At 45.4% G+C, this 27931-nt stretch overlaps 1 protein-coding gene, 1 long non-coding RNA gene and 1 pseudogene across 2 annotated transcripts in view; all 3 read right to left on the reverse strand.

The window, feature by feature from the left end:
• The window catches only part of LOC146208933 (multidrug resistance protein mrp-7-like), a 112921-nt gene extending 100221 nt beyond the window's left edge, over positions 1-12700 (reverse strand). The window contains exon 1 of the mRNA XM_084579547.1: positions 12560-12700. Within this exon, the coding sequence (XP_084435673.1) occupies positions 12560-12700 (141 nt within the window). The remainder of the gene's footprint in view (positions 1-12559) is intronic.
• Positions 12701-18757: 6057 nt separating this feature from the next.
• Positions 18758-19300, reverse strand: LOC146208934 (uncharacterized). Its single transcript, XR_014700850.1, has 2 exons — positions 19274-19300; positions 18758-19020 (listed from the first exon to the last, which is right to left on the reverse strand). It is a non-coding gene; the product is annotated as an uncharacterized LOC146208934 (long non-coding RNA).
• Positions 19301-24256: 4956 nt separating this feature from the next.
• On the reverse strand, positions 24257-27349 carry LOC146208935 (uncharacterized; annotated as a pseudogene).
• Between the last annotated feature and the right edge of the window lie 582 nt (positions 27350-27931).

Consider the following 27931-nt stretch of genomic DNA (forward strand, 5'->3'; position numbering starts at 1 on the left):
AAGCCATAGCTATTTCTCCACAGTGTGGGCACTCTGGTGTGTACAGTGAGGGGTACCATTGGTGGAGTTTAAATGATGTAACGAGAGTGTCTGTTTGTAGCCGGCGGAGGGTCAGAGAAATACCTAGGTTTAATGATATTCTAGTGAAAATCAAGAAGAAATGGGCATGAGCAGGGCATGCAGAGAGAAAAAAGGATAACCGCTGGTCACTTGGGGTAACAAGTTAGATTCCAAGGGAAGGAAAGCATAGCAGGGAACGGCAGAGTTAGTTGGGTGGTTAAGGAGGTCGCAGGGTCCGAATGGATGCAGCTACCACAGGATTGGGTTAATTGAAGAAATATGGGAGGGGCCGTCACCCAGCAGTGGGCTGAGAATGATGATGATGATGATGATGATGATGATGATGATGATGATGATGATGATGATGATGATGATGATGATGATGATGATGATGATGATAATGCGGCTATGGTCTGCGTATCGTCAAATTTGTGATAATGCTAGCAGTGATAAAATGCCAATTTTATAATAACCATATTTATATTGTTTCAATATTTCTGATATAGCAGCGCAAGGTCTGCAGTGCTCCAAACAGTATAATAGCAAAACCTTATAGTGCATCGTTGTCTTTGCTATATCTCTGAAGACATATCGTCCTATGAACGCTGCAATGGCGCCCATTTTATGAGACACTTAATCCGTATTATCTTAGAGGACGAATACAAAATATGTACACAGGGAAATTAGCAAATCATAGAGAAGCGCTGACCAATAGGACAGACGCAGAGAATGGCAACCCTTGCTCTCGTCCAGCTAGCTATTATAAAATGTTACGGAGCACTTTTAAGGCTACTCCATTCCTGGGAAAGTATTTACTGCTTCTTGTCCCCCCCCCCCCCCCCCCCAGTAATCGAGTGTGCTCTGGCCTAATTCAATTCGCCCAATCTAACCCATCACACTCGGACCACTAAAATCTAACAAACTCGTTTTATGCCCCTTTAATCTGGTGAGAAGAGAGGAGTCACTCGAGAAATATTTGATGTTGAGAAAGGTTGAGGGTCACTGGAGAAGGGGTAGGCAGCGAACGCGATGGTTAGATGGCATCCTCGAGGCGCTGCAGATGAAGTTATGTGATGTTAGGAAGATAGTGAAAGACCGGAAAGCGTGGCGTGATATGGTCCATAGGGTCACGAAGATTCGGACACGACTGAACGACTGAACTGAACTGAATCTACCTTAATCCAGATTAATTTAACACAGCACCACAGATCCCTTAATCCATTGTTATTCATCCTGTTCAAACCTAATTCAACGTAACCCACACTTAGCCAAGTGCAGTGTACCGGAATCCCCCCTTAACCTATAACTATACCTGTCACTACTAATCACCACATTGCGTGTTCGCTAGATACACGTTTGTTTCACTTGGACAAACAAGCGGGCCTTGTGAAAAGAGTACCTTTCTTGTAACAACCCAAAGGTAATATGCTCGGGTTTACAGTGACCCTATCCTAAATAAGTGGGTTTTCTTTTCAGGTTAATTTCTTTCCCTTGGTGAAACGAACCGCCCTGATTTGGTGGCAATCCGAATCGTTTAACCTGCTCCTGATTTTTCTTCGCCATCGTCCCACACTTAGATCACCACGCCGTATTTCTCTGCTAATGGACCATAAACGGTTTTTTTCTAAAAGATTATGAGCACTTCGATTAAATACCAACAGTGGATTCGACAGAGCCCTGATCCTGGTATAGCAATGCGAACTTAATCAAACCAAAGCAAGTAAACTTCAGTTGAATGCAAAATATCACCTGTTCCGTCCATAATACAGTTTTAAAACAAAACAAGAAAACTTACGGTTGAGATGCAGAACAAGCAAACGTAGAACAGATCCAGGCACAGCTTTAGAGTCCAGCCAGTATAACAGCTTCCGATACGGACGATATTGCATCCCTCCGTTATCAAAGCCGCACATGTCCCAGCACACGTAATCTGTGGTGCGATGAAAGATTCCAAAATATTTGAACGTGAGTCACAAGTTCATCTTTCACCATTGCTTTGCCTTACCACAATTTTAATTTATTAGCCGTGTTGCTGTAGTCTTAGGCGTTACTTTGAAACATCAAAGGCGCCCCCAATACAAGGGCTTAAATTTCTTTTTGCCTGCTCCGCACAATGCCCAAGTTATGTCAAATGTTTACAGCCCATGTTATTTGCTTCTACGTTCTACGCTGGGACACGGCAAACAATTTCCAAGTCCTATCCATTGGAGGAGGCAGGGCAGAATATCTGCCTAACTTCAGGAACATTAAACAGTGACGATTGATCATGAGCCACACAGTTTCTCTCAAAAACCGAACCCCTTAGGATCCAAACCTTTGGCAAAATGTGTAAGCACAGAGCAATGCGACGGCATACTTTTTAAAGGTCACTCAAAATATCCGAATAATGTAGTACATATCAACTTATTTTCGCATTATTTGTTACATAATATTTTGGAGCATATATGCACACTGCCTCGCATATTTCTCACTCGATGTCTCTAAAATGAAAGTGGTGTCACACTTCCTGCACAAGTACAAAACGCCTCATTTTTAACGTGCTCAAAAACATTGGGCCACTTCAAACTGCACAATTATGTCGAAATTCAACGTAAGTTTGTTTTCGCACTAATCAGTTCAGTTCAGTCGTTCAGTCGTATCCGACTCTTCGTGACCCTATGGAACATATCACGCCACGCTTTCCGGTCTCTCACTATCTTCCTAACATAACATAACTTCCTCTGCAGCGCCATGAGAATGCCATCTAACCATCGCGTTCGCCGCTGCCTACCCCTTCTCCGGTGACCCTCAACCTTTCCCAACGTCAAGTCTTTCTCCAGCGACTCCTCTCTTCTCATCAGATGACCAAAGTAGCTGAGCTTTAACTTTAGAATTTTACCCTCCAATGAGCAGTCAGGGTTTATGGTCGACAATATCGACTGATTTGATCTTCTGGCAGTACAAGGAACTTTCAAGAGCTTCCGCCAGCACCACAATTCAAACGCATCAGTTCTTCGGCGGTCAGCCTTCTTCATAGTCCAACTCTCGCATCCATACATCACAACTGGAAAGACCATAACACGAGTTATACGGATCTTGGTTAGCAGACTAATGTCTCTGCTCTTTCCTAGGCGGTGAAGGCTAACCATGACTTTCTTTCCCAGTAGCAGACGTCTCCTAATTTCATGGCTGCAGTCTCCTTCCTGGGTAATCTTGGAGTCCAAGAAGAGAAAATCTGTCACAGCTTCCACTTCTTGTCCCTTGATACTCCAGGACTTGATAGGGCAAGACGCCATGATCTTTGTCTTTTTAATGTTCAGTTTAAGCCCAAACTTCTCACTCTCTTCTTGTACGCGCATCAGAAGTCTCTTGAGTTCCACTTCACAATCTGCCATCAAAGTGGTATCATCCGCATATCTAAGGTTGTTGGTACGTTTCCCAATAATCTTCACTCCAGCTGCACTCGTCCCGACCGGCCTTCCTCATGATGCACTCAGCATATAGGTTAAATAGGCAGGACGGCAGTATGCAGCCTTGTCTCAATCCTTTCTCAATCTGAAACCAATCAATAAGACCATGCCCAGTTCTGACTGTGGCCTCTTGCCCTTCATACAGGTTCCTGGGGAGACAGATGAGGTAAATTGGAACTCCCATCTCTTGGAGAGCTTGCCACTAATATCTGTTTCTAAAAGCACGGTTGTTCACCCCTGCTAATGTGCACTCTCAAATCAAGCGCCCCACAGCGGTAGCTCAGTGGTCATGGCGCGCGGCAGCTGACCCAGACGATTCGAGATTAAATCCTAGAAGCAGCGGTGAGTATTCGATACAGTAAAACAAGTCTCCCGTGTGCTATGCGTTGTGAGCACCCGTTAATGAGCCTCAGATGGTTTAAAATTCCCCTGCCGTCCACTACGGCTTCTCTAATAGCCTGAGTTGCCTTGGGACTTTACACCCCGTACACACACAGTATTGTTCCTGCTCAACAAATGCGATGGTGCATTGGTGTGTCGTGAAACTCCGAATTAGTAGAAACGTTTTGATGCAGCACGTGAAGTTCAGAACTTAAAGTGATTAAAATATTTAAAAAATTGGGACTACAAGGCAGCAACAAGGATTAGACGCGTCACTTGGAAATGTAGGTATATGACGTAAATGAACCTCGGTAAAGAAGTAGAGGTATAGTCAGCAAATGAAAACCCTTTGGCCAGGTAATTTGTACGACAGGCTTGAAGCGGGGCTTTGTATACTTCGCGAGGTGTTTCGAGAAGTGTGGCAGCGTACGATTGTATTCAAATGACCGTGTGCGTATATAGCGGCACAAATGAAGGGAATGGAGAATAAACGGACAAAAAATGGTTGTGGGTAAGAGGTTAGCGTACGCATACAAGGATCCACAGGGGAGCCGCTTACTGGGTCCTTGAACGTGGTGTCTTCGTACCGGTAAATACTATACATTGTTACTGGGTGGAAAACCGATGAACACAAAGAACATAAAACAGAGTGATTATGTTCGATGGTCATGAGATATTTAATGAATCGCGGCAGGCCTAGCGCGAGCGCCCCTGCCCACGCCACTGCCCACTTCTTCTTTGTCCCTAACAATATACTTAAGTTTCCTTAGAATTTTATAGCGCATGAGCAGATTGCGTGTAATCTCGTAGTTACACAATGCTATCATACTACTGCACAAAAGATCTCAGATATGGAGAATTATTCTTTATATCGGACTCTCACATATGCTCTAGAAAACCACATGCGAAAGCACAGCAGCGGTGTTCTGGTTTATCGAACCTCCGTTCAGTGGAGCATTCGATATATCGAACAGCGCACCATGCGCATACAAGAGGCATGGTTCAAGACGAAGAAATCAACTTTACCTTACAGACTCAGACCTTTTAAGATCAGCAACGGCTTCTCCTGAAGCACTGTCCTCAGCAGCTTTCATGGGAGCTCTTCCCACAACAGAACTTGCGCCACGAGGCGCCAGGTGAGAGCAGCGCGATATCCGACGCTCCGATCTCTCTCTCTCTCTAACACATATTTTGGTGTGCGATGTCACTTGCACTCCGCCGGGGTGGTGCAGTGGTAAGACACCCGACTACTGTGCCGGAGCATACAGGATAAGCGTCAACTTATTCGCTTACACGACGGCCTGGAGCCCTAGGACCCGGGCGGCATGTTCGGCCAGTCGGATTACTCCTAGCTGAGTCTCAGGGTGTGAGCTCAACAGTAGTCTCCCAAAATTCTTACGTTTTTGTCTGTTCACTTATACTTTTATTTCTGGTCATGTCCATATCATATGTACCAGACATGCCTTACCCTGCATAGTTTACACCTATCTGAGAATTGCTCCGGGTACCACTTACTTGGGGTAGCTGGGTTCGGTAAAGTCCTTGTTTGTAAGAGCCTCCAAATGCTTCCTTGGATCTTATTTAGTGTCCTATCTGGCGGTGGGTATTCTATCCTAACAGGCTATAGCCAATAGCGCTATGTAATCTCTTTGTAACCTAGCCTGATCCTGCTAAGAGTGTACTGAGGATCAGAGCCTACCCGGAAGGTGAGACCACGGGCAAGCTTATAAGCTCCCTCATTTCCCTAAAACTGGGAGGGCGCCAATATTAGCCAGATTATTCTCTCATCTTGACATGTTCTCAGTATCTGTGGAGATACCCTTCCTTTGAGAAAACTGCAGTAGCCATTGTCACTGCTATTGTAAGGGCAATCGTCACCTCTTCAGCCGTGTGAGCTAAGCTCGTCCTAACCGAGCCTCTTATTCTTAGATTTCGGTCTAACTCAACAATAACTTGCCTGTCCTCATACTCGGCGGCGTCGACATAGACCACGTCCTGTCTTCCTTGATATATCTTCTGCAGCGTTTCCGCCCATTTCTTCCGTCTTTACTGGTAATACTCTGAATACATATTTCGTGGTGGCGGGGGGATATTGAGTCGTTTCCTGACTTCCATCGGGACATCCGTCTTCTGGTCCCCTTGGCTTTTGTATCGAATACCTAGTTTTAGCAGTATGCTTCTTCCTGTCCGGGTCTTTGCCAGTATTTCGTACTGAGAGATTTGGTTGGCCTCCATCACTCCTTCCAGCGTGTGCACCCTAAGCTTCATTAGCCGCTTCGTAGACGCACTGGTGGGGAGACCAAGGGCTGTTTTTATGCTCTGCCTGATGATTGCTTCAATCTTAGCCTTCTTGCAGTTGCCAAGGTGTAAGTACGGGACTGCGTAGGCGATCTTGCTGATGCCAAAGGCATGCACAAGTCTTAGAAGGTTTGCTTCTCTCATGCCCGACTTGCTATTTTTAATTGGACGCATTAAAAAATTATAGCGGTACACTTAATTCTCCGTAAGTGCGGAAATGTGAAAAAATTGCAGCTTCCATGCCTAGTTCCGTTATGAGGTCCGTCTGTGTTCCGTTGCTTTTCCGACGTGTATAACTTTTACCTTACTTGCTTAATTCGTTTCACTCAGACCATGCGAACGCGTCCATAAATCTCGTCTAGTGTAACGACGCTGGAGGGCGTTGAGGGGAAGGACAAAAGATAACACTTATATAATTAAAGGAAGGTAAGCGAAAATGAAAGAACCAAAACGAAAATGAAACCGAAGAACTAAAAGAAAATTAACTCATACAATCAGAGGAATACACAATAGGAAAAATTTATAGCACCGAAAACAAAGCAAAGAAACTTGTACATGCCACAAAAGCAACAGAACACAGAACGACCTCATAGGGGAGCATAACCAGGAGCTCAACTAAATGATAATCGCGGCTCCTGGCCACCAGGGTTTACGAAGCAGTGAGAACGCTGATGCGGCCGCTCGAGCGTTTACACACCGGGTTCCTCATCCTATCACTCCTGGCTCACAGGCTCATCAGCCGCTTCTGCGCTTTCCGAAACATCATGAACAAACACTGCGACAGGCATCGCTCCTGGCCCCTTCCAAGGGGCTGAATAAGGCGGATGAGCGAACTCTACACCAACTCTAGACAAGAGCTCATCTCTGCCCTGCCATCCTCAAATATTTTTATCTTAACATCTTTGGGATTTGGCGGCACTGCGGAGAGATCTGCGGTATCGATCACAAGGTGTAGGCGTGTGCTCAGAATCCTCACTTTCACCGTTACCCTAATCGAAAGGCATGGTAAACTGCCCTCCTCAACTGCTCCACTCTGGAGGTCCAGACCTAGTAAAGGGCGTGTGAGACGGGGTCTCCTCGTCGTATTCTGAAACAATACTGTTTGAAAATGACCAAATAATAACAAACTTACTGGTCGTTCACAAGCAGTCAATTACATTTCACGCGCTGCGTAAACGGATTTCATTTATGTAATCGTCACTCATTGTATTTGTGCGACTCATGAGCACAGAAACTGTGGCCTGCGAGCGCGTTCTATTAATAGTAGGGTCTACTTCCCTGCACTCGAGCTCCTCCTAATAGTTACATTACACTGATAATCGCTCCTGACTGGGCAGCCTTCATGGTCGGAACCACTATGTACCACTCTCCGCTAGAATCAATAACTCTAGGAAACACTACGCTTTAACCCGTCGTTTTCCGGCTCCCTAATAAAGTTATGCATACATACATTATTTTTCAAACGATTCATTTTAGAGCCCTAAATGAGACCTGGTTTTATAATGGCAAATAGGGTCGGTCACAAGCTTCTCGCTAACGGTTATGTGATTTCGTTCCCAGAGTAAACTTAAACAGGTGAAATTCTTCCTCTGTGTGAAGCTTTTTTGTTCATTTTTATTAGTGAGATGAACATAGAGTAAGCACTTGTAAAATAGAAAGTAAATATTTGCTCTTGTCGCACAAGATAAGCACGCACGCTGCCGTGCTCCGCATTTTTAGTCTTTGAGGCGTTACTCCATAAAGACAGCGCATGTGCCTACAGTGTTCGCACTGGCCTAGAATGAGGCATATAATGTGTTTTGTTAGTTCACAATATAAACAAAGTGCAGTAAAGGAATAACGAGAGCAATAATCTTATCTCCTTGAAAGTCACGATGTTGTCTTGTAAGAGGCCACCGTGTGTCTCCGGTGTGTATTATGTGATTTTACATGTGTGGCATATTCAAATGGCTCATTTCGTTCCTATTCACGCATGACGTGTAGCCCAACAAACTATTCTGTCGCCTCCATTTACAACTTCGTTAGAGAAACGTTTTCGTGTCTGAGGGCACTGCTGTAATGACCATAATACTGCAACCGTGGCTAATCATACAATTTTTTATTCGACATTAACGTTCCTCTCCACTGTGATGCAGGCACTGTGTACAGCCTTGCCCACGTGAAGCCGTCGGGGCTGAATTTAGCAGTCGTACTCCTAATGCCGTACGACAGTGCTGCCTTTGCGGAGTTCCAGGTACTCCACTCATCTGTACTGTACACAGCGTAGCCACGATAGTGTTCAAGCACTTCCAGAAAAGCGGTCTGTGTCGTTCGATGTGAACTGTTTCATTTGTTGCAATTTGTCGTTAAATTGCGCGAGATTTGCTCCCGTTCTCAAGAGTTGATAACCTGGAAAAACGCAACAAACATCCACATCCAAAGGTTCCAGCTTACAAGCTTGAAAGGTAGTTTCGCTACGTAGCAATGTCGAATTTCAGTGTTATTGTTAATGGAGTGTTTTTTTCACGTAGCAGAAAGTGACAGAAATATAATAACTACGTAGGATATGTTAAAAACTGTACCCGCCTATATTGTGGAGGCTGTAAAAAGTCGGCACCAAGGTGTTGAAGGTAATAGGCACCGAAAGTATCGCAAGCGCGTGTACTGATTACAGGACTCTGCGCACAAATATGAAGCACAATAACAAGGAGAACGACAGGATGATGCACTTCGGCCTGTTGCCCTTCTTGTTCTTGCGTTTCGTGTTTTGTGCGCTGAGTGCTGCATGCATGGAGGCAAACCAACTAGCCCAACAGCAAATATGCCTCATGTGTACTGGCCGAATCCATCCTCTTCTGTTATTCGAGCTCAAAAGTACACACGGTCTCCCTGGCTGCTTTTGCGCCTTCTCTTTTCTCTCATAATTACATTGCGAACAGCGTATCGCATGGCATTCGATGCTTTACAATCTGCCGCATTAAGCCTCTTTTACGTAATGGTGATGCTCTCAGGGATCGCTTTCCTCGTAGCTTCATGCTCTGCAGCGTTGAGCGCGTTTTCTTCGCTTGAGCCAGACATTCTGCCAACTTAACCGCGTTCTACCATTTGCGTGCGATTAAAAAAAAAACTAAAAGCTGCGTTTCCGGCATACGTTCTTTCTATGTTGCTGTCAAATCCGCTCATCATCCCCAACCTCGAATGTGCTGTCTGTATTCTTACTAAACCGCCAGCATATGATTCAATCACCAGCATTTAGTGCCGTCAGTGCATGCAATGATTACGGCACACGTAGTGCGAGCAGTTGCAGCGATGTCCAGGTGGCTTGCGGCTTCAGGAAATAAAGTTGTGGGCTTCACGGAAGCGTTGGGTGGAATTGTGTTGGGTATGTTGCTTAATGAATAACTGCCTTGTCTATCCGATGCACATATGTAAGAGTTGAACATATTGCGCCTTCGGCCTTGGATGAGCTGCAACTCAGACATTTCGCGTCTGACGCGCAGCTCGGATTAATGTCTCTTAGCAGAGCGTGCCAGTACCACTACAATACCTGGAGCGGTGTTACCGCCATAAACCTTAAAGCGTATCTCATCCAATGTCAGGAAGATAATATACGCGCCAGCATTCCATCTGTCACTATAGTAGACAATGAAATCATGGCTTGTGATAGCAGTAAGCGCAAGGACTTTTTTCACCCGGCATGTGGAGGTCTGAATATCGTTTGCTGTTTTTTCATGCCCCCAGTCACATATTTCTTCACTAAACTAGTGGTTGCCCCTTTTACTGTGCATTGTTTGCAGTCGTATATATCAAAATAAGGGCAGTGCTGTGTTCTTTGTTAATCGTCATCTACGTTGTGTTACTCGTTTTTCCCGTGTTCCGTTTAATTAGCCCCGATGGTATGCATCAATGTAAAAACACGATTACCAAGAGAGCCTTAGGTAGGTCAGATTATCAATTCTGATGCCGGGAGAATGTTGGATATGGTGTGCGGAAAAAGCGAGTTTATCGCCGTATAAACTAAAATAATGCAACTACAGTATAGGGAGAAACTAGCTTAGAGTGGCAAAAGGGACCGAAATGATTTAATAAAATACATAGTGCCATAGCCACAAATTTAGCATAAACATAATATTTTATCGAGAAGATGGTTATTAACTCAATCATTTCAGATATCCGTAGAGTGCGCCTAAAATTCAATACATCCCCTGGTTCATTTCTTAAGGTGCATGTCGTTTTATGCTATTGATGTCAAACACATACTTATTTCTTTCTCTGTGGAAGTCTCAACTACTCGGTGCGATTTTTGAGCAACGATTAAACTAAATATTTGGCGACGCATCGAAAGCATAGATTATGTTCATCGACACGCTGGTAAGAGCATCTAATATTCCAGTTTCTTCACAATGAAACGTGATGTCCAAGGATGTTAGACTCGAATAAGCTGGGGAATTGCTCACAAAAGAGAGATAAATAAGTTACAATACCTTAAATCTGAGAATGGTAGCATCAGGGACGTTCTCACGAGTTAAATATTAGATAAAATATTTATTCTCATCTACTCTGCAAGCAGACCTAGTCATGAACTTGTGAATACTAAACCTGTTAGGCATGGTGGTGTTTCCAGCCATTCATCCGATTCGAAGGCGGCGCCAGTAAGCTCCACCTATCCAGTCAAAGCGTTTGATTGTAATTTAGCACATTATAAAGAGCTGATTGGCGATTGACTGGGAGGACTGCTTCCAACAGTGTGCTTTGCCCGTCTCATACGTGACGATACTTATGATTGGTTATCTTTCGTCAATTTTCATTCCTTACTGCAAACATATCCGCGCCATCTGCCCAGGCCTGAGGAGCGCTAAACACATCAGAACACTTCAGAGTTGAATCATCACAGTAGCACTCCTATTCTTGCTTCAACACGAAGCGGCACTTGCTTATTTCTGTGTGAGTGACTCGCTCTTACCCGACTGTTAATCTGAAAGCCGAGCAACAGAATGGTAATTCTTATATTCACTGCTGTTAGAAAAAATGTAAAGGCATGTACAGAGTAACAACGACGGGAATTCGTTGAACTTTACTGCTGTCGACGCACATTGCGGCGGTGAGCCACGTGGCATGAAACCAGTCCGGCAGCTCTATGACAGTGCTCAAACTGCAGAGAACACTATGCCGGCAGTGGTGTTCCGGTGTCAAAGACACGAAACACTGCAGCTGCAGTAAACGTTTTATCGAAGCTTTAGTTCTGCTCTCTTGAACCTGAGGAGAACACAACCGCTAGCATGCGCAGTTGCGCATAAATAGACACAGAATAGTAGGCAAACGAAAAGAAATCTCCATGACTAGTTCCCGTAACCAGAGATTTTTGTCGATACTAAGGGAATGCGTTAAATAAGCTTCATTTTGGCTAATTTAATGTGATCAAGCCGGCCTCGGTTAGACAGTCGTTAAACCAAAAAGCTACCTCCATTTTAAAGCTGATTGTGAATACTTCGCATAAGGCTCATGCTCTCAAATCCAGCACTCGGATTAGCCGAAAACTCGGACATTAGTAGGGTACTCTGAGGTCCATGGGCGGTAATATAAACTGCGTACAAGTTACTGTAACTTGCTGAAAATCAGTATGGAGTGTAGCAACAAGGCCGCTCTCATATCTGTAGCCCTCAAACAGCGGCTTTGAGCCAATGATGACAGAGGACAGCTGGTGTTCACCGCTCCTAACTAGCGTTCCTACTGGCAAGCCAGGTTTCGAAACGGAGTTTCGCAACTTGCACAGTCAAAGCACACGAGTCAAATCCTACATGACGCAGGCGTCAGTATGCGAGTTGCGAATCTTATCACGGGAGAACACTATGAGCGATTGGGTCCTAAATTGGCCTGCTTACCTTGATACCTGCTTACCATGCATGGTTTGAGCCACCCCGAAATAGAGTATGGGAAAAGGAATAATTGCACCTCTTAATGGCTCTGAGGCTGAAAGTCTAAAACAGGCTTGCTTGAATGAAGCCGAGTATTGCGTTAATATTCTTCTGTCGAAACATATCAGCACGCGTGCCTAACAATTAATGCTTGTACTAAAAATTCTCACTTTTCGTCTCGAAGAAATCCTCTCATAAAATGCACATCTAGACACCGTATATTTGCCAACGTTTCACTATCACACTGCTGATAGGAGTAAGACAACAATGCTTCTAGACGTGCTTCATCACAGGTAGAGAGGAAAGAATGCGTACTACTTCATCTGCGTCGCGACCTCTCGATTTTTTACTTCACTCAAATGGTCTTCACCTTATTTTTATTCGTAGTTTCATTTCTTTTTTAGTTTGTGTGGCGGTGAACGTTTCTTTCACGTTGATAATGCAGCTGCCATTCTCAACCCATTCGCAAACTCTTACCAGATATGCTATGTCCATGAGACTGTAGACGGCTGACTTTCTTGATGGCGACGTCTTCGACTTTAACAGTTCCACGCTGCCCAGAAGCGTGCAACCAAGAGTTGCGAACTTCAGGGTGTCTGATATGTAGAGGAATTCCATTGTGTCTCACTAAAACAAAAAAGGGGCATTTGTTAGGGTATCAAGCGCTGTCCCGAGTAGTCAGCCTACGACAATGACTGCATGAAGCTTAGCGAAGAATACTACCGAAAAGTATAACAGTACAAATGTGTTACCAATTTTGTTGTACTGGACGTGATGAAATTAATAGTAAGCAGATACCTAGCAGCTGTAATCAACCTAATATCCATATTCTGAATAAGTAGCCGTCCTAGGAGCGCGTCGCAGGGGAAAGAAAAACGCACAGTATAATAAATACCTAATCCTCAAAGTTTTCCTTGAAACATTTGGCTGATGGGCAGGTGCGTTACATACTTTAGGCGCACAAGAAAGCTACAGGCAATGCAAAGATGCAGTCTTTCAGAGTCGATGTCAGTGAATGCATGATGATTTCTGTAATGCTCACGAAAACTACATTGCACAGCGGGGGTGCCTCCGCGGTGCAGTGCAGTCCTCGCTACAAATGCGACATCAGGGGAAACGATATCCGCCTGTAAACCCATACGCTGCATCCGAGTGCCATACAGCCGCTCATCCACAACGAAAAGTATTAAACAACCAACCTTGCGTTGTATGTCGTGCGTATATTAACACTGGACAACATGTGCAGGTGTTGCGTACGAGTATGTTACTAGCTGCTAAGCCTCGTGCAGTCTAAACGTTCTGAGTCATTGCGTTTCTACTCGCTCTCTCTTCTTCCTTTCAGCTCTACTAACCAGTATCCACGCCGTACATATGAAGTCCCGAATAATGTCACTATTCGGTTTGTTGTATTTCTTTTGTTTCCGCTACTGGTGATCGGCATAGGCAGCGACACGACGCTGAATCACTCTGCGAAACTGCGCAAGGCCAGAAACATGTCACTTTTTTAATCAAACACAACTACCGAGAAAACATTGTTGGAAATAAAAATTGCGATGTAATAGAGGCCCATCTGTTCGGAGGGAGAAGGTAACTGTTTTTTTTTCTCACGGCGTATCGACTCGGGTTATTATGACATGTTGAGCTATACGCTGTGGAGAGCCCCCTCCCCCCCCCCCCCCCAGCTTGCACTTAACATAAAAAAAAAGTTCTGCGGCTTAGTTCGGCTAAGCCCGCTATGCAAGCAAAAGCTTTATTGTCCTTGGTTACACTGTGTTGCTAAGCCAGGCTACAACCGTATAGCAACCTAGTTTATAGAGCGAAAGCTCGATTAAGCATGGTCAGAGACGGTTTGCTGTTGTTTAACCTCTCCATTGCTGTCCGTGAACATAAAGGAAACGCTTCCGAAGCACTGGTTCCAGCACGCGACTCCTCCGCGGCAGTCTGCCAACTTCAGAGACACCACAGGAGTGTCGGCGACACCAAGGTGTCGAGAAGGCGAGCCAGGTGAGCATTGGTGACGATCAAGGGCAAGGGTAGACAGGTGACTGGAAATTTCTGTGGATTGTGCCAGGCAGTGTCGTATATTTGTGGATATATGTATCGGTGAAAATAAAGTTTGCCAGGCATCTGAAGAAGAGGCAGCAGGTGTGCGAAGTAGAAGCGAGGCAGCAGGAGAGAAAGTGAGCGCTGCTGGATCTGCGCACCGCAAGTTTGAAGAATTACACGAAGCGCGGCACCAGCTCACGCCGCTCCTGAGGTCAAATCGGGAGCCTATTCCCCTGCCTCGACAAGACGGGTGAAGCAATGCGCTTTCAAAAGTATTCAACAGAGCTCTTTTTGGGACCACCCAAGTGGCGACGCCAAGAGCCAGACGTAAAGCATTGTTTGAAGAGGAAATAGACGACAGTGCGGCGAAACAAAACAATCGAAGATGGCCGAGATTTCGTCAAGTCGTTTGTGAAAAACTGTTTTTGCTGCAGTTGTGATATGTGGGAGTGACTACTAAATTAACTGCTACAACGGCTACTACCATTATGAGTATTACTACTACTACTTCCATACTACTACTACCATAGATGAGCACTTCCAAAATGCAGGCCCGGCATTCTCGCCTCAAAAGTCCAGCTACATTCATCTTGCAAAACAAGAATAGAAGAAAACCATAGGCAACGGAAAGATCACCCTACAGATTGGAAATCAGTCATTGCAAGAGGTGGACGAGTTGAGAATTTTTGGCCTAGAAATTCACAAATCCGGCAAAGGAACACAATGACTCCATAAGCTGAAAAAAGAAGTTGCGGCTTCCTTAAACTTGATAAAACGCATTTCGTCTAGGGAAGGAGGAGCTCGAGAAGACATGGCAAGACGTCTTGTACAATCGGTGTTACAGCCGAGGATACTATACCAGGCCCGATTTCAAAGACTCACGAGGCGCCAGTGGGCAAAATTGGAAACAATAAATAGAAACGCAATGTGCACTATCGCGGCCTTACCGAAACTTACCCCTATTCCTATTCTCCAAGAGTTTGCACAGATAAATACGTTGACAGAATTAATTGAAAAACGAGAGGCAACAAGGAATATGAAGCGAAAGTACGTTACGCCCATAGCATCCTTGTATGACGAAGTGACGGTGCAAACATCAGCAATGGCTGACGCCCCTCCATAGGAATTCACGACTATTACGGCAAGCAAGACTACTTGGCTTCGTCGCAAAGAAAAGCTGGCATCTCGACCTCTGGTTGACGTACTTCCAATTACCTGTATAGCATATACGGACGCACCTATTATAGAAAATGGCAATAGAACAGCACCTACTAGCCCAACCCACAGTGAACTAAATGTACATGATGAATATGTATCAGAATACCTGGACCCGCTTGCAATGGAACTTTATGCACCGCGATGCTATGGAGGCCATAAATAAAATAGATTCCATAACAGAAGCCCCACATCTATACAGACTTCTTAGTCGCCATAAAAAAAACTGAAGAAAGTGACAAAAACGCTATGTATAACCCAGGAAATCCAGGCACTCAATAAAAAAAAAGATATGCATCCAGATACATTGGACACAAGACGATGCTGAGAACACTGAGCAAAGAAAAGTTTCCCACCTCACACACGAACTTCCAAACACTAATGCACACCCCACCAGGCTCCCTTCATCCTCTTCTTGGAAAAGTACACGTGCCCTCATTCTTCCTTGTACTTTACCCTCCCTCATAACTTAACGAGATTGGAGGAGGTTTGCCTTAGAAGGATAACAGCTGGGTCGGCCCTTACCTCGCCGGTAACGTGCCGATGGGAATCTCAAGAAGACATCGAACCCACAACATGTCCGAAGAGTTCCACACCAGCTGCAGAAGTGGATGTTCGCCACCTGCTGTGGACTTGTGCAGGGACAAGGGCATCAAGGATAAAGATTCTGCAGGAAGTGGGACTAACCGCAACAAGGGAAGAGGACTTCTCCAAATCGCTTACCGACAAATATAAGAGCAGGAGCCTTCTCCGGTTTCTTGCGGAAAATAATTTACATGTCTTTCTTTTATAATATGTCTTATGGCAAGCTTGCGTAATAAAAAAAACGGCTTCTACGAGGGAAGCCTGCACGAAGTGCCTGATCAAGAAAACGACCCCTTCCAGAAAATATATCCAGACCGAGACACCGAAACACTTCGTCAAGACGCCCGAAATTTACTGGAATCTCAAAGACAAAGCATGCATTCCTGCAAATGCTTAAAATTGGCGAAGTCCCAAGAAGACTTTTCATCGCTAAGCAGTGTTCATGTCTCCTGCTTGATGTCCCCCAATATGTCCCTTGACGCATATATTTCGAAACGCGTTCGATTAGTTTGGTTCAGTTTAATGAGTTTATTGCCCCAAATCGACGCAGGCTATGAGAGACACCCTATTGGATGAGTCAGGAAATTTCGACCACGTGCGGTTCTCTAACATGTACTGAAATCGCACAGCCCGTGGGTGCCTCACTTTTCGCCTACATCGAAAAGCGACCGCCGCGGTCGGAATCAGGTCCCACATTCTTGGGTTCTGCAGTCGAGCGCCCGAACTACTGAGGCACCGCAGCGGGGAGAAAAGTATTTGGAAAACGGAGGCATGGAAAAAGTTGCGCGCACACACACACACACACACACACACACACACACACACACACACACACACACGCATCCCCTCTCGCGCGCGTTCACATTCTGCATTCTCGCTAAAATATTTAATAGCAAGATTCGCTATAATTTTGTTTTCTCTGATAAACACGTATCGTTGACCGCTGCTGATATGCCGAGGCATCGCAGCATAACAGATGAAAAATTTTGGAAAGAAGCACGTTTCTGCAAACCGGTTATTACTTCCTGCTCCGGCCTGAGCAATGGAAGCAATGCGTAGTCCGCCATCGTGGCAGCTGTTACGTCATGTGCTAATGGTATATAAGTAGACAAAATTTGCAACCTGAAACTTCTTTCTGCGTTGTGTAAATGAAACTATTTTTTTTTTAATTTAGACATTTTGGAAACTGTAGCAACTGACTAATTCTTAACTCAGACATTTTGGAAACTGTAGCAACAGAGCGAACGCTCACACTCCAACTCCCAAAGCGTCACGCGCAGAAATGGGTATCAACAATGCGTGCTATCGATTGTTGCTAAAGGTGGCCGACTAGATTCCATGAAAATGCAAGGCTGCAAGCATAGCAAAAGGCGGAAGAGAGTTTGGTGAGTCCATGAGTAGGGTAATAATACGTAATTATAACTACCAGAGCTTAGGATCAATGGGAAGCATATACCAGAGGAATTTGTAAAAATATAAATGTAAATTGGCTTATGCGAAAGGAAAGGCGCAGCATCTGTCCCACTTTCTCCGTGGACAACTCAACCGCGCTATAAGCGAAACGAAGAAAGTGGGAGTGAACGCAGAAAGTGAGAAATAGGTGCCGCTGTGAATGACAACGGAGTAATTTCGGCCACCTGGAGATCTTTAATGTGCACAGAGAATATGACAAACCAACGAGCATCGATCAACACGCCCAGCAAAAAGTGCTTACAAATTATCATGATACGCTCTGTGATTCAATTGGGCCTTGAGGAAGGGAAACAATAAATGTTAAAAAAGGAAATAAAAATAAGATACAGTGTGAAATTGGCGGGAAAAGAAGTGGAAAAAAAAAAAGAAAGGGCAAGAAACGTATAATAATAAATGCTGCACACCCCGCCGGGGTGGCGCAGTGGTTACGGCGCTCGACTACTGTTCCCAAGGACGCGGGATCGAATCCCGGCCTCGGCGGCAACTTTTCGATGGCGGCGAAAAGCAAGGCGCCCGTGTGCTGTGCGATGTCAGTGCACGTTAAAGAACCCCAGGTGGTCGAAATTTCCGGAGTCCTCCACTACGGCGTCTCTCATAGCCTGATTTTCTATTTGTTGCATATATTTTTTTGCTTTGCATATTTTACACCACAAGTACTCTAGAAACATGCCTGAGCAAAAAACAAGTCATTTGTGTTATTATTTGCCGATTTACAATCATGTCGTCAATACCGCACACCAGGGCTCAGTGGTTGCGAAAGGCAGTGAAAAGAAAATTTATTCAGAGGTCGAAAACACAATCATTGCAGACACAAACTTCACTAATTGTTCATGTGGAAGCCTCTAAAGCAGTTTCGAGCCTTGGTAAGACACAGGTGGACATTGCATTTTTCGCACATGATACGGGTTTGTCCTGTGCATCCCTCGAGCTTACAACGCTGTTCCCTGCTGTCGGTACGAAGAGGCCAGTGTCCCACGTTATCAAACCTGACGTCTTGTACAGGCCTATTTTCAGCATACCTTGCTTTTTTCGAAGTCACCAGAGGGGAGAGTGATGGCCTTCCTCGCTTTTGCATCTTTGGCAGACTGTCGGCTCGTGCAAGTGCTTCACTAATATGGAGGGTGAAGTCAAGTAAGTCCAGCTGCTTGGCAGGCATCAGCCCTCGTGCAACTGCATCACTGCAATTTGTGCTAACAGATTTGCCTTCTTGCAGTAGAGAATACTGGTTCGTCTTTTCGGCTAGTTCAATGAATATGCTCTTCGGGATGTAGCGACAGAAATACTCCCACGGTGAGTGCATTTCTCCGTCAGCATTCAATGAAGGAAATTCTTCGCACTCAAAAGTTGTGTCCGGTTTTATGAACTCTTCCTTGTCCATGCAGCTGTCGATGGTTGGAAATCATCGTCCGAGCTTTCATCCTCGCTTTCCAGCTGTTCTGGCTCAGGCTGCTCAAACTCGTCACCGCTGTCGGAAGATCCGTCGATTTCTCCCTCCACATCATACAAGTTTCCATTATCAAGTTCATGGAAAATTGCATCCGTGCATTCTTCCAGATGCCTAGAATGCAAGTTATGGCGGGAGTAGAATGAATCTGTCGATATACACGGCATAGGCGTGCCTGAAAAACGAAAGAAAGACTCACTGAAATCGGACGCAATGGCAAGCCGACGGCACGCCATATACAACCACAAAGCCCTGCTGTCGTCAAAACCGCACACGGAAAAAACTTCTTCTTACAAGTAATAGCACAATGCAATGAGGCTTATTCAAGTACACGCGTTCTCCGCAATCTGTTTAGACACTATAAAAAAAATCGCAACGTAAACTAAGCAGGGGTTATTCAATTATAAAAGAAAAAAAAGCGCACGTACCTGACGGCGTGTCTGCCATGTTGGTTGTTGTGATTTCTTCTTCCTCGTTCGGCTACAGTGCCTAGAATATACGGCACGGCGCTGTAGAGTCACGTGACTAACCATGGCGATGGCACTAGTACTTCCGATAGTACAGTGAGGGAAAAATACAAGCAGTTTCGGTTCTTTTTTCATGCTGAAAATTTCGATTGTAAGTCCTGTCGTCATTTGACGACGCCAGGGCTGAAAGGGTTCCCACAAACCAACCAACCAAACCAACCAACCAATAAATGCTGCACGAAACATCAAACACTAAAAGATTAACATTTCGTTGCTCAAAGACGGATAGAAAACAAGAGGTAAAAAACATAACAATGTATTACATGCGGGTGGGAAAGCAATCCAGAAAACTTTAGGCGGGTACCACAACAACAGTCATTATCAGAATCACCATCTAGACTTAAAAGCAGCCTATCGCCTCCTTCAAAGCAAAAAGTGCGCACAAGTAGCGTAGATTGAGATCGCTCGAAACGGAGTCGCTAGGGACCCAACCGGGAAAAAAAAAAGCAAAAAAAAAACACTTCTTATTGCAACGTACTGAAATAAAGCGAGATAAATGAAGCGTTAAAGAGAGTTCGCACTCGTTTCCAGCGAAACTTACTCTAAACTGCAGCGCGAAGTTCAACTGCCTCGGCGAGATGGGGAACGTCAGTCGCAGCAGTGGTGTTCAGTAAGCTCCGGGAGAGCACAAGCTATTCTCTTCGGAGCACGGCGATAGCAGGCGCAAACGGTTTACGCCATGTGTGCCAGTACGGCCCTGTCCTCAGTTCAAATGCGTATGCCTCTGGGGTCGCGCCGGTGCCCGACTCTAGCTGCGTATCACGCAGAGTGGCCACAGGTGCGTGCTCGTTCATGTAGTACTGATTCCGCCCGACCGTTTGTGCGTTAGTGCGAGTGTGCGTACGTCCTGGCGACCCTGAATCATTTCCTCTGTCTGCCGCCTCCACGCCCTCTAGCGTGCGATGTCGTTCAGACGGGCAGGCCGTAGTTGTGTGAATGTGGTATCGAGTAAACAGGACCTGCACAACAATGTGCGTCACTGCAGAATGAACGCGAGGCTGCGCAATTTAAACCAGAAGAGGAAATAGTTTTAAAAGTTGTTGAGCGCGTTCGTATCCTAAAAACTCTGGCAAATGCATTAGCCTTGTGTGTCCCGTTGTTTTCAAGGAATAATACCGGCACTGGGGAGGAATGCACGATAGTTTCATTATACGCCGCATAAAAAGCGTTACAATGTTCCGGATGAAAAAAAAAAAATTACCGACGATTACGTTACTTCCTAACGCGAAATTTGAGCGCAGCAAATAAGCTGTTTCACCTTTTCGATAGATTGAGGCAAAGAAATCGAGCAACACATGTATGCGCTATCACAGAATTTTTTTCTTATTTTTCACACGTATTCCTTTAACAAAGACTCCACTAACAGTTCTTGACAGTCATGAAGGAAGCTTTGTGGTCGGAGAAATAGACTGATATATGTTCGACTTGGTACACCAATGCTTGATTCTCAAAGACGAGATCTATACAAGTGCCTCGCGAGGTTGTCACAGCCGTGGGACGCGTTACGAGCGAGAGGAACGGGATACGAAGAGGCGTCCGTGTGCTGTACGATGTCAGCGCGCGTTAAAGATCCCCAGGTGGTCGAAATTATTCCGTAGCCCTCCACTACGACTCCTCTTTCTCTCTTTCCACTTTAACTCCCACCTTCCTCCCTTCCCTTACGGCGCGGTTCAGGTGTCCACAAACTCGTGTGACAGATACTGCTCCTTTCCCTTCCTGTGAACCAATTATTATTTACGCGGTCATGTTGTCTTGACTCGCTAGCGGCGGCAGCGGCATCAGACAGTCGCTGCTAGCGCTTCCTCCGGCGACCCCTCCCCCCCCCAAACCCCCTCCCTTTCCTTGTGTTCTCCGGCTGCTCCGCGCTTCCTGCGAGGCTTCGGTTGCCAAGCGCCGGCTCGAACTGGGGGGATGAAAGTGGGGAGGCGCTGGTTACGAGGCCGACGCGACGCCGACGCGAAACCCAGGAACGAGCGCCAAAGAGCTGCGCTCTAAAAAATGATATAATTGGCTTGACATCAATTTCGTTTTCGAAATTGATGTCAAGCCAATGATATAATTGTCACCTATTTCTCACTTTCCGCCTTCACTCCCACTTTCTTCCTTTCCCTTATAGCGCGGTTGAGTTGTCCACGGAGAAAGTGGGACAGATACTACGCCTTTTGTATAAAAGCGCCACTTTGAAACAAGGATCTGAGATGAATGGCTGCAATAAGTAGTACAATACACAACGCATACATACATACATACATACATACATGCATACATACATACATACATACATACATACATACATACATACATACATGCATACATACATACATACATACATACATACATACATACATACATACATACATACATACATACATACATACATACATACATACATACATACATACATACATACATACATACATACATACATACATACATACATACATGCATACATACATACATACATACATACAGCTACGGGGTTGCGTTCTCTTGAAAAATTTTTGTTTCGCCAATGTAGCTAGCTACATTGGCGAAACAAAAACCTGAAAGAAAGAATTCGGCAAACAAGAACGATGTACGAGCTGAACATTCAGAAGATTCCGACCACAGAATAAATTTCGAAGAAACGTTCATCCTGGAGACCGAGACCAATTACCGCAAAAGACGCCTCCTCGAGTCATGGCACATACAGTCGACCGCAAATAACATCAACCGGACAATAGGCAACCTCCCTGCTGTATACTTGCAAGGTCTTCGCTCTCTCCTGGCCACTTCACAGAAGAAAAGAAAAAAGTCGCCAGCGAGCACACCTGCACCTGCGGCACCCTCACTTGTCTAAACCCCCCTCCTTCCTTCCTTCTCATTTCTTTCACACACTTCCCACCACCTCCCCATTCCCCCCCCCCCCACCTTCTTCTCCCCCTCGACCATTCCTTTACTTATAGCTGCACGCAGCCCCGCGTCATGCACCCCTGAAGAAGGAGCCGAGCCGGCTCCGAAACGTCGGGTTTTATAAAATAAAAGTGTTGGTTGGAGAAATTTCAAGTTTTATTTAGTTATCAACCCAACCAGACAGGCAAATCTGTCGAAATGTTTAGCTTTCGAAATGTACTTAATGACAAAATATACGGTACAAAATATTTACAAGGTTTGCAGGCCGCTTGCCGGCCGCGAACAATGCAGTCGTTTCATTTGTGCAAGATTTCTAATCACCACCTCGATTTGAGCATCCCATTCTGTATCTTTTAAGATGTATTTTCACAATACTCTCAGCAAAACATTCATACACGGATCTGGCAGCAGTGTCACAGTGACGATAATCCATAGCACTGAGCCACACAGAATGCAGGCCCAGCAGGAATATGGCATCGTATGGTATCGCATCGTCGTGATTTGGCAGAAACCTGATACCTTGAGGTGTAAGTGGAAGATCCTGCTGAATAGTATACACGTCCCAAAAAAAAGATGACGTTGTTACACTCAAGGAACATATGTTCGATTGTTTCTGTTTTGTTACACAGAAAACAGTTTGTCCCCCATGGTACATATATGCCTTTTTCGCATAACCAAGCTTTAACGGGTAGGGTACCAGTGTGTAGATGGCAAAAGAAGGTCGCGGTTGCGGGCATGACCCACATCCTTCTCATCCTCTTCAATACATCTTGACCAGCAGTACCTTTGAACATTTGTCAGTACAATGGAACTGGAAACATCATGTCAATCAGATTTTTCGTTAGTTACTTTCCTTTTACCTTGTGCAAGTATTCCCTAGTGAATAAAAATGGCATGGCTGCTGCCTTAAAAATGGTATTCACGGAGTCCTTCGAGCGCAAGACATTGCCGCCATCGTTCACCCATGTACACACAGTTTTAATACCCAAAGGTAAAGATGAAGTTACACTTCGCACTCTTACGGGACATAGACCCATCACATTGAAAAATCTAGACTACAAGGTTCCCATGAAGGTATTCGCGAGAAAGCTCCAATCAGTAATTAAGGATTTAATCGAACCCCACCAGACGCACGGGGTAAATGACAGCACTATATGCACCAATATCCACGTCGCCAGAAGCGTGTTAGAGCTTAGTGACAGCGAATACATTAGGGTTGCCAAGCTCCAGATTGATTTGGCGAAGGCCTTCGATAGGGTGCCGCATGAAACACTTTTCCTTTTGATGAAGCAAGTAGGTTTGGATTCGGCGAAGGAGTAAAAATGGGCTATATGAATTGCACCATGAGCTTTATCGTAAATCGAGAATTAACGAGACGTATAAATGCACTCCCTTCGGTTCGCCAAATTTGACCACTGTCACCATGACTTTTTGCGCTCTTTTTGGAGCTATTGTGTCGACAGGTTTTGCAGGCTCTTAAGAACGTTGGATACCCTGTATGCTGTTGTTATTGCTGTGGCTGTACGAAAAATGAAAAGAAAGTGCACGGACCTGCTACTGGCTCTGCCACCTCCGCTGCCTCGTGCGCACAGAAGAGAAAATAAAGGAAAAAGAAGAGGGAAATACGCGCGCCGCAACAACAGCCGTCGTCCACAACCGAAGCAGTGGCGGGTGCAATGGCGACCTACAACAGAGAAATTTCGGAACTGCCAACACCACCTAGATGAACTTAAGGCCTCAGTGCTCTTCCAGTGACGTCACAGGGATGGGGTCACCGTTTTTCCGAGGAGCATGCATGTTTCTTTTTTACTGCGCGAGGATATGAGGCAGCAGCACAGTTGGCTGCAAAAGATTGTTTTTACTCAAGTTGAGACATCAGTGGAGAGATTTACTCGTACAAAACATTTATTTACATTTCGACTATTGTAGCACTGTTCTTGACGCGGAATAAAATATACATTTAAAAGTCACCAGCAACAAACAAACAACTTTTCACTTCCTTGAAAGCATTGCAGCTTTTCTTTCCTTAGCTTTCGCATTTGCATCGGCTACATCATCGTTGAGCTTGCGGCAGAAGTTTTTGAGCAGAATGTTTGTACTGCTCCACAACACATGCTTCAACAGAAGCTCAGCTGTGTGCCCATCTTCGCAGGTGTCAAAATCTGATGACTCTTGATCTGCAAGCAGCTGTAATGTGTGTTCGGTGACTAGACGGCGCTGGTTCGGGCTCCTCAAGAACTCCGCTTTCTCTGGCACTTGTTCAACAACAACATAGTTGTGGGTAACAGCATTTACAGCAAACAATGCTGGGAAAATGAGGCCACCTCGATCTATACCTTTCACCAAGTGATAGTATTTTTGAGCTGCAGAGACAGTGATAGTCTTGTCGACTGTCAATGCTGTCCGACATTTCGTGCAGTTTAGTTTCTTGAGAGTCGCGTAGACTGCAGATCCTGCCACGTATACCAGGACGGGGATAATGTCTTCTATTTTTGACAAGGCATCTCTCGTAACTACAACGTTGCAGTTAGGATGCGGTGTTTCTATCTGCTTTCGCAGATCTTCCCATTGCTCATCGAAGGAACTATTCGTTCCGCAAGCACTTGCGATTGTGGGCAAAGCATTTTGCAGCCGTAATTTAGTTTCGCTCTCGTAAACTTGCCTAATAGAAACATGATATTGGGAGCCAGCAAGTTGCCTGTATTTCCCAAAGCGATCTTCTAAGCTGTCCGTCTGGAATTTGCCGAGCAGGACGTATGGAAACTGCAGTTCAACGAAGCAATACCTGCTCACTTCCACCAGTGCATGGGCTGTTTGATGCAGAGAAGCAGGAGTTTCCTTTGTGAGCACACCGCTGTCCAGATTCTTCTCTTTCCAAGAATCAAGCCAGTCCAAAATTTTGTAGAGAAAAGCCACATGTCATCCTCCGAAAGAAAAACTGGCTCTTGAAATCGGTCATTCAGTCGTTTTCCTTTCCATGGGGTTTTAACATTTACAACCTTCCACCATTTCGCTATAACTTCAATGAAACTCGCTGTATCTTCAGGAAAGAGTAAGTTGTGTCTTTCTCCAAGAGCACGAAGCGCTGGTGGCAGGGAGTCATTAAAAATCTGCAAGGCGAACTTTACATTCTGCCGCTCAAGACTAGACGGGTACAAGGCTTTTCTAGAGAGCGAGTAACCGTACCTCAAAAGCTGATCACTCTCCAACTTGTAAGCTTCTCTGATTGTAGCAAACGATGCTGTGCACATGCGTGGAGGCTGGTTGGAATTTTCATTGAAGTCAGGAAAATAAAAGCATAATTGGTCGTTTTTTCTTTTTTTGTTGACCCAATTATTTCGAACGCATTTGAGTATATGCACTGAGAGACCGGAAAGCGTGGCGTGACATGGTCCATAGGGTCACGAAGAGTCGGACACGACTGAACGCCTGAACTGAACTGAACTGGATCAATTACAAAAAAGAGAGGCCTTGATGGGTCAGAGGGATGCGGATATAAAATTGCATTTGTTGGTGGCGTTGCAAACTGAGACATTGCCTTTCTGTTCACTGGATGATTGTCACTGACTACACATAAAACTCTGTAGCCAATGTTTTCTAGCCCACATATCACATCTTTCAGTAAATTGTGCAGAAACTCCCCATCGGCTTTGTGCACTGGGACGATGTGGGCCACTTCCTTGAAATGGCATACGATGCTCTGTACCATGAAGACGAAAGCACTGGTAGCGACTTCCGATGAATCCAGTGCTGCACCAGTTATATTGCCCCCTTTGTAATCAAAATATGGTTTAATATGGGCTTCATCGACCATCAAGGTAATGAAGCGCTGGCGATCATCGAGTTCCGAGATCCTCTTTGTAACATAATTCAGGAATGTAGGACCATGATGTTCCAGCCTTGGGTTCATACCGAATGACGAACATATCGACCGAATGGTCATAGGGTGGGGCAGGATGACATATCCATAGCTGCGGATGTACTTATATGCGTGCGGTGATACCGTAAAAAGAATGCAGCAATAAACCATGAATTCAACGGAGTATCGTCTCCGTTCTTTCTTCAAAAAAAGCAGGTTCAGCTACTCGCTCAGGAATTCTATCGCTTTGGCTTTGTCGTCAGCTGGTGTCGTGGAAAACTTGTTCAGCAGCAGACGAATAGTGTGCCCGATGTTTTCGTTCGCATCGGCAGAATTTGAATTTAAACTCTTGTCCCAATTCTCAACGTTTTGGAGGAGTTCTATTATTTCTCTTTTGCTTCTGGCTGCACTCGGAATGAGCAAGTTAGGGCCCAGTCTTGTGAGCGGCTTCTTCACAAAGAACAGTGTGATACTGAGGTCTGATTTGATTACAATTGAATATTTAATCCACGGAGCTTCGTCCTCTACGATGTGCACCAACATGAGACGCTCACTGGCCTCAATTATATGCCAGAACTCTGACTTATGGCTTCTGACTTAGCTAGCAAGATCCCTTAAGGAGTTGTTTTTGTCCGCTTCCTCGGCATTGCGAAATGTCTGAATTGACTCGGAAATTGCTCTTTGCATTGAAGCAGCTTCCAGGCGTGTTCGCTTCGCCTCCGGCTCCTCTTTTACAGTCTTTGTGCTTGATAGGCAACTAGGGCAGCCTGGTAATAATGATGGAATTGCACCTGACCGAAGGCGCAGATGCGACAACTCTGCTGTCGTCACTCGACCTGTAGCATCGTCGACATATGACGCCTCTCGTACGATGTCGTCGTCTGTGAAGTGATGCTCACAGACCTAAAAAAGAAAGATTTGTCTAATATAAGTAACAGCCTGCTACAAATAAGAACAAGTGATCAAATATTAAATACACATTTAGAAGGTACCCAAAACGTTTTGAAAGTTTGGTGGTGCTACATTTTCAAGCTACAAAAGAGAACGAATGGAAAAATTATTCATCTCTTACCCTGGAATGCTCAGAAGGGACGAATTTTTTCAGTTGAATGGCACGTATCCACGATTGCTGCAGCACTTTATCTTGCGGGAAATTTAAGCACGTGAACCTTTGGTCCCGTTTTATAGTTACCTCGGCACTGAGGCACACAACATTTGTTCGGCATTTTTGAGTTAATGTCGAAGCGTCATCACAGCACTCGCGCACAGAAGAAATAGACGGCAGCCAAATAAGCCGTGAGCACACCATCGGACACGAAGGGCGACTGACCGCTCCTGCCGAGGCCACGTGCAGTGGCTTCCCGGATTCCCCTCTAGGAATTCAAGGAAGGCATGCTTGAAGCAGACCGGTTTCTCGCGCCCTGTCGCTACTTCCACGGCAGAGGAGCAGAGCAACACCTTCTCGACTTTTACACGGCCTGCTCCAACACCACCTAGACGAACTTCTCCCAGCCGTCTACGTCACACTAGTTGTCCTGCTCTCCCAACAGCATTGGCGTTTGGACGCAACATCGCTCCTGTCGCGTGGCGTTCCTTGGCGAGCGTTCCAGTGTGTAATTGCAGATGGCAGGAACGCTCCTGTCGCGTGGCGTTCCTTGGCGAACGTTCCAGTGTGTAATTGCAGATGGCAGGAACGCTCCTATCGCGTGGCCTTCTTTGGCGCGCGGTGGTGTTGGTTGAGCAGAGCCGCGTCGCGACACCACGCCTCATCCTTGTGACGTTGCTGTGACGTCAGCTCTCAGCGCAGA

Source organism: Amblyomma maculatum, chromosome 1 (assembly GCF_055883805.1).
Source record: "Amblyomma maculatum isolate TAMU_Amacu chromosome 1, ASM5588380v1, whole genome shotgun sequence".
Taxonomy (NCBI): domain Eukaryota; kingdom Metazoa; phylum Arthropoda; class Arachnida; order Ixodida; family Ixodidae; genus Amblyomma; species Amblyomma maculatum.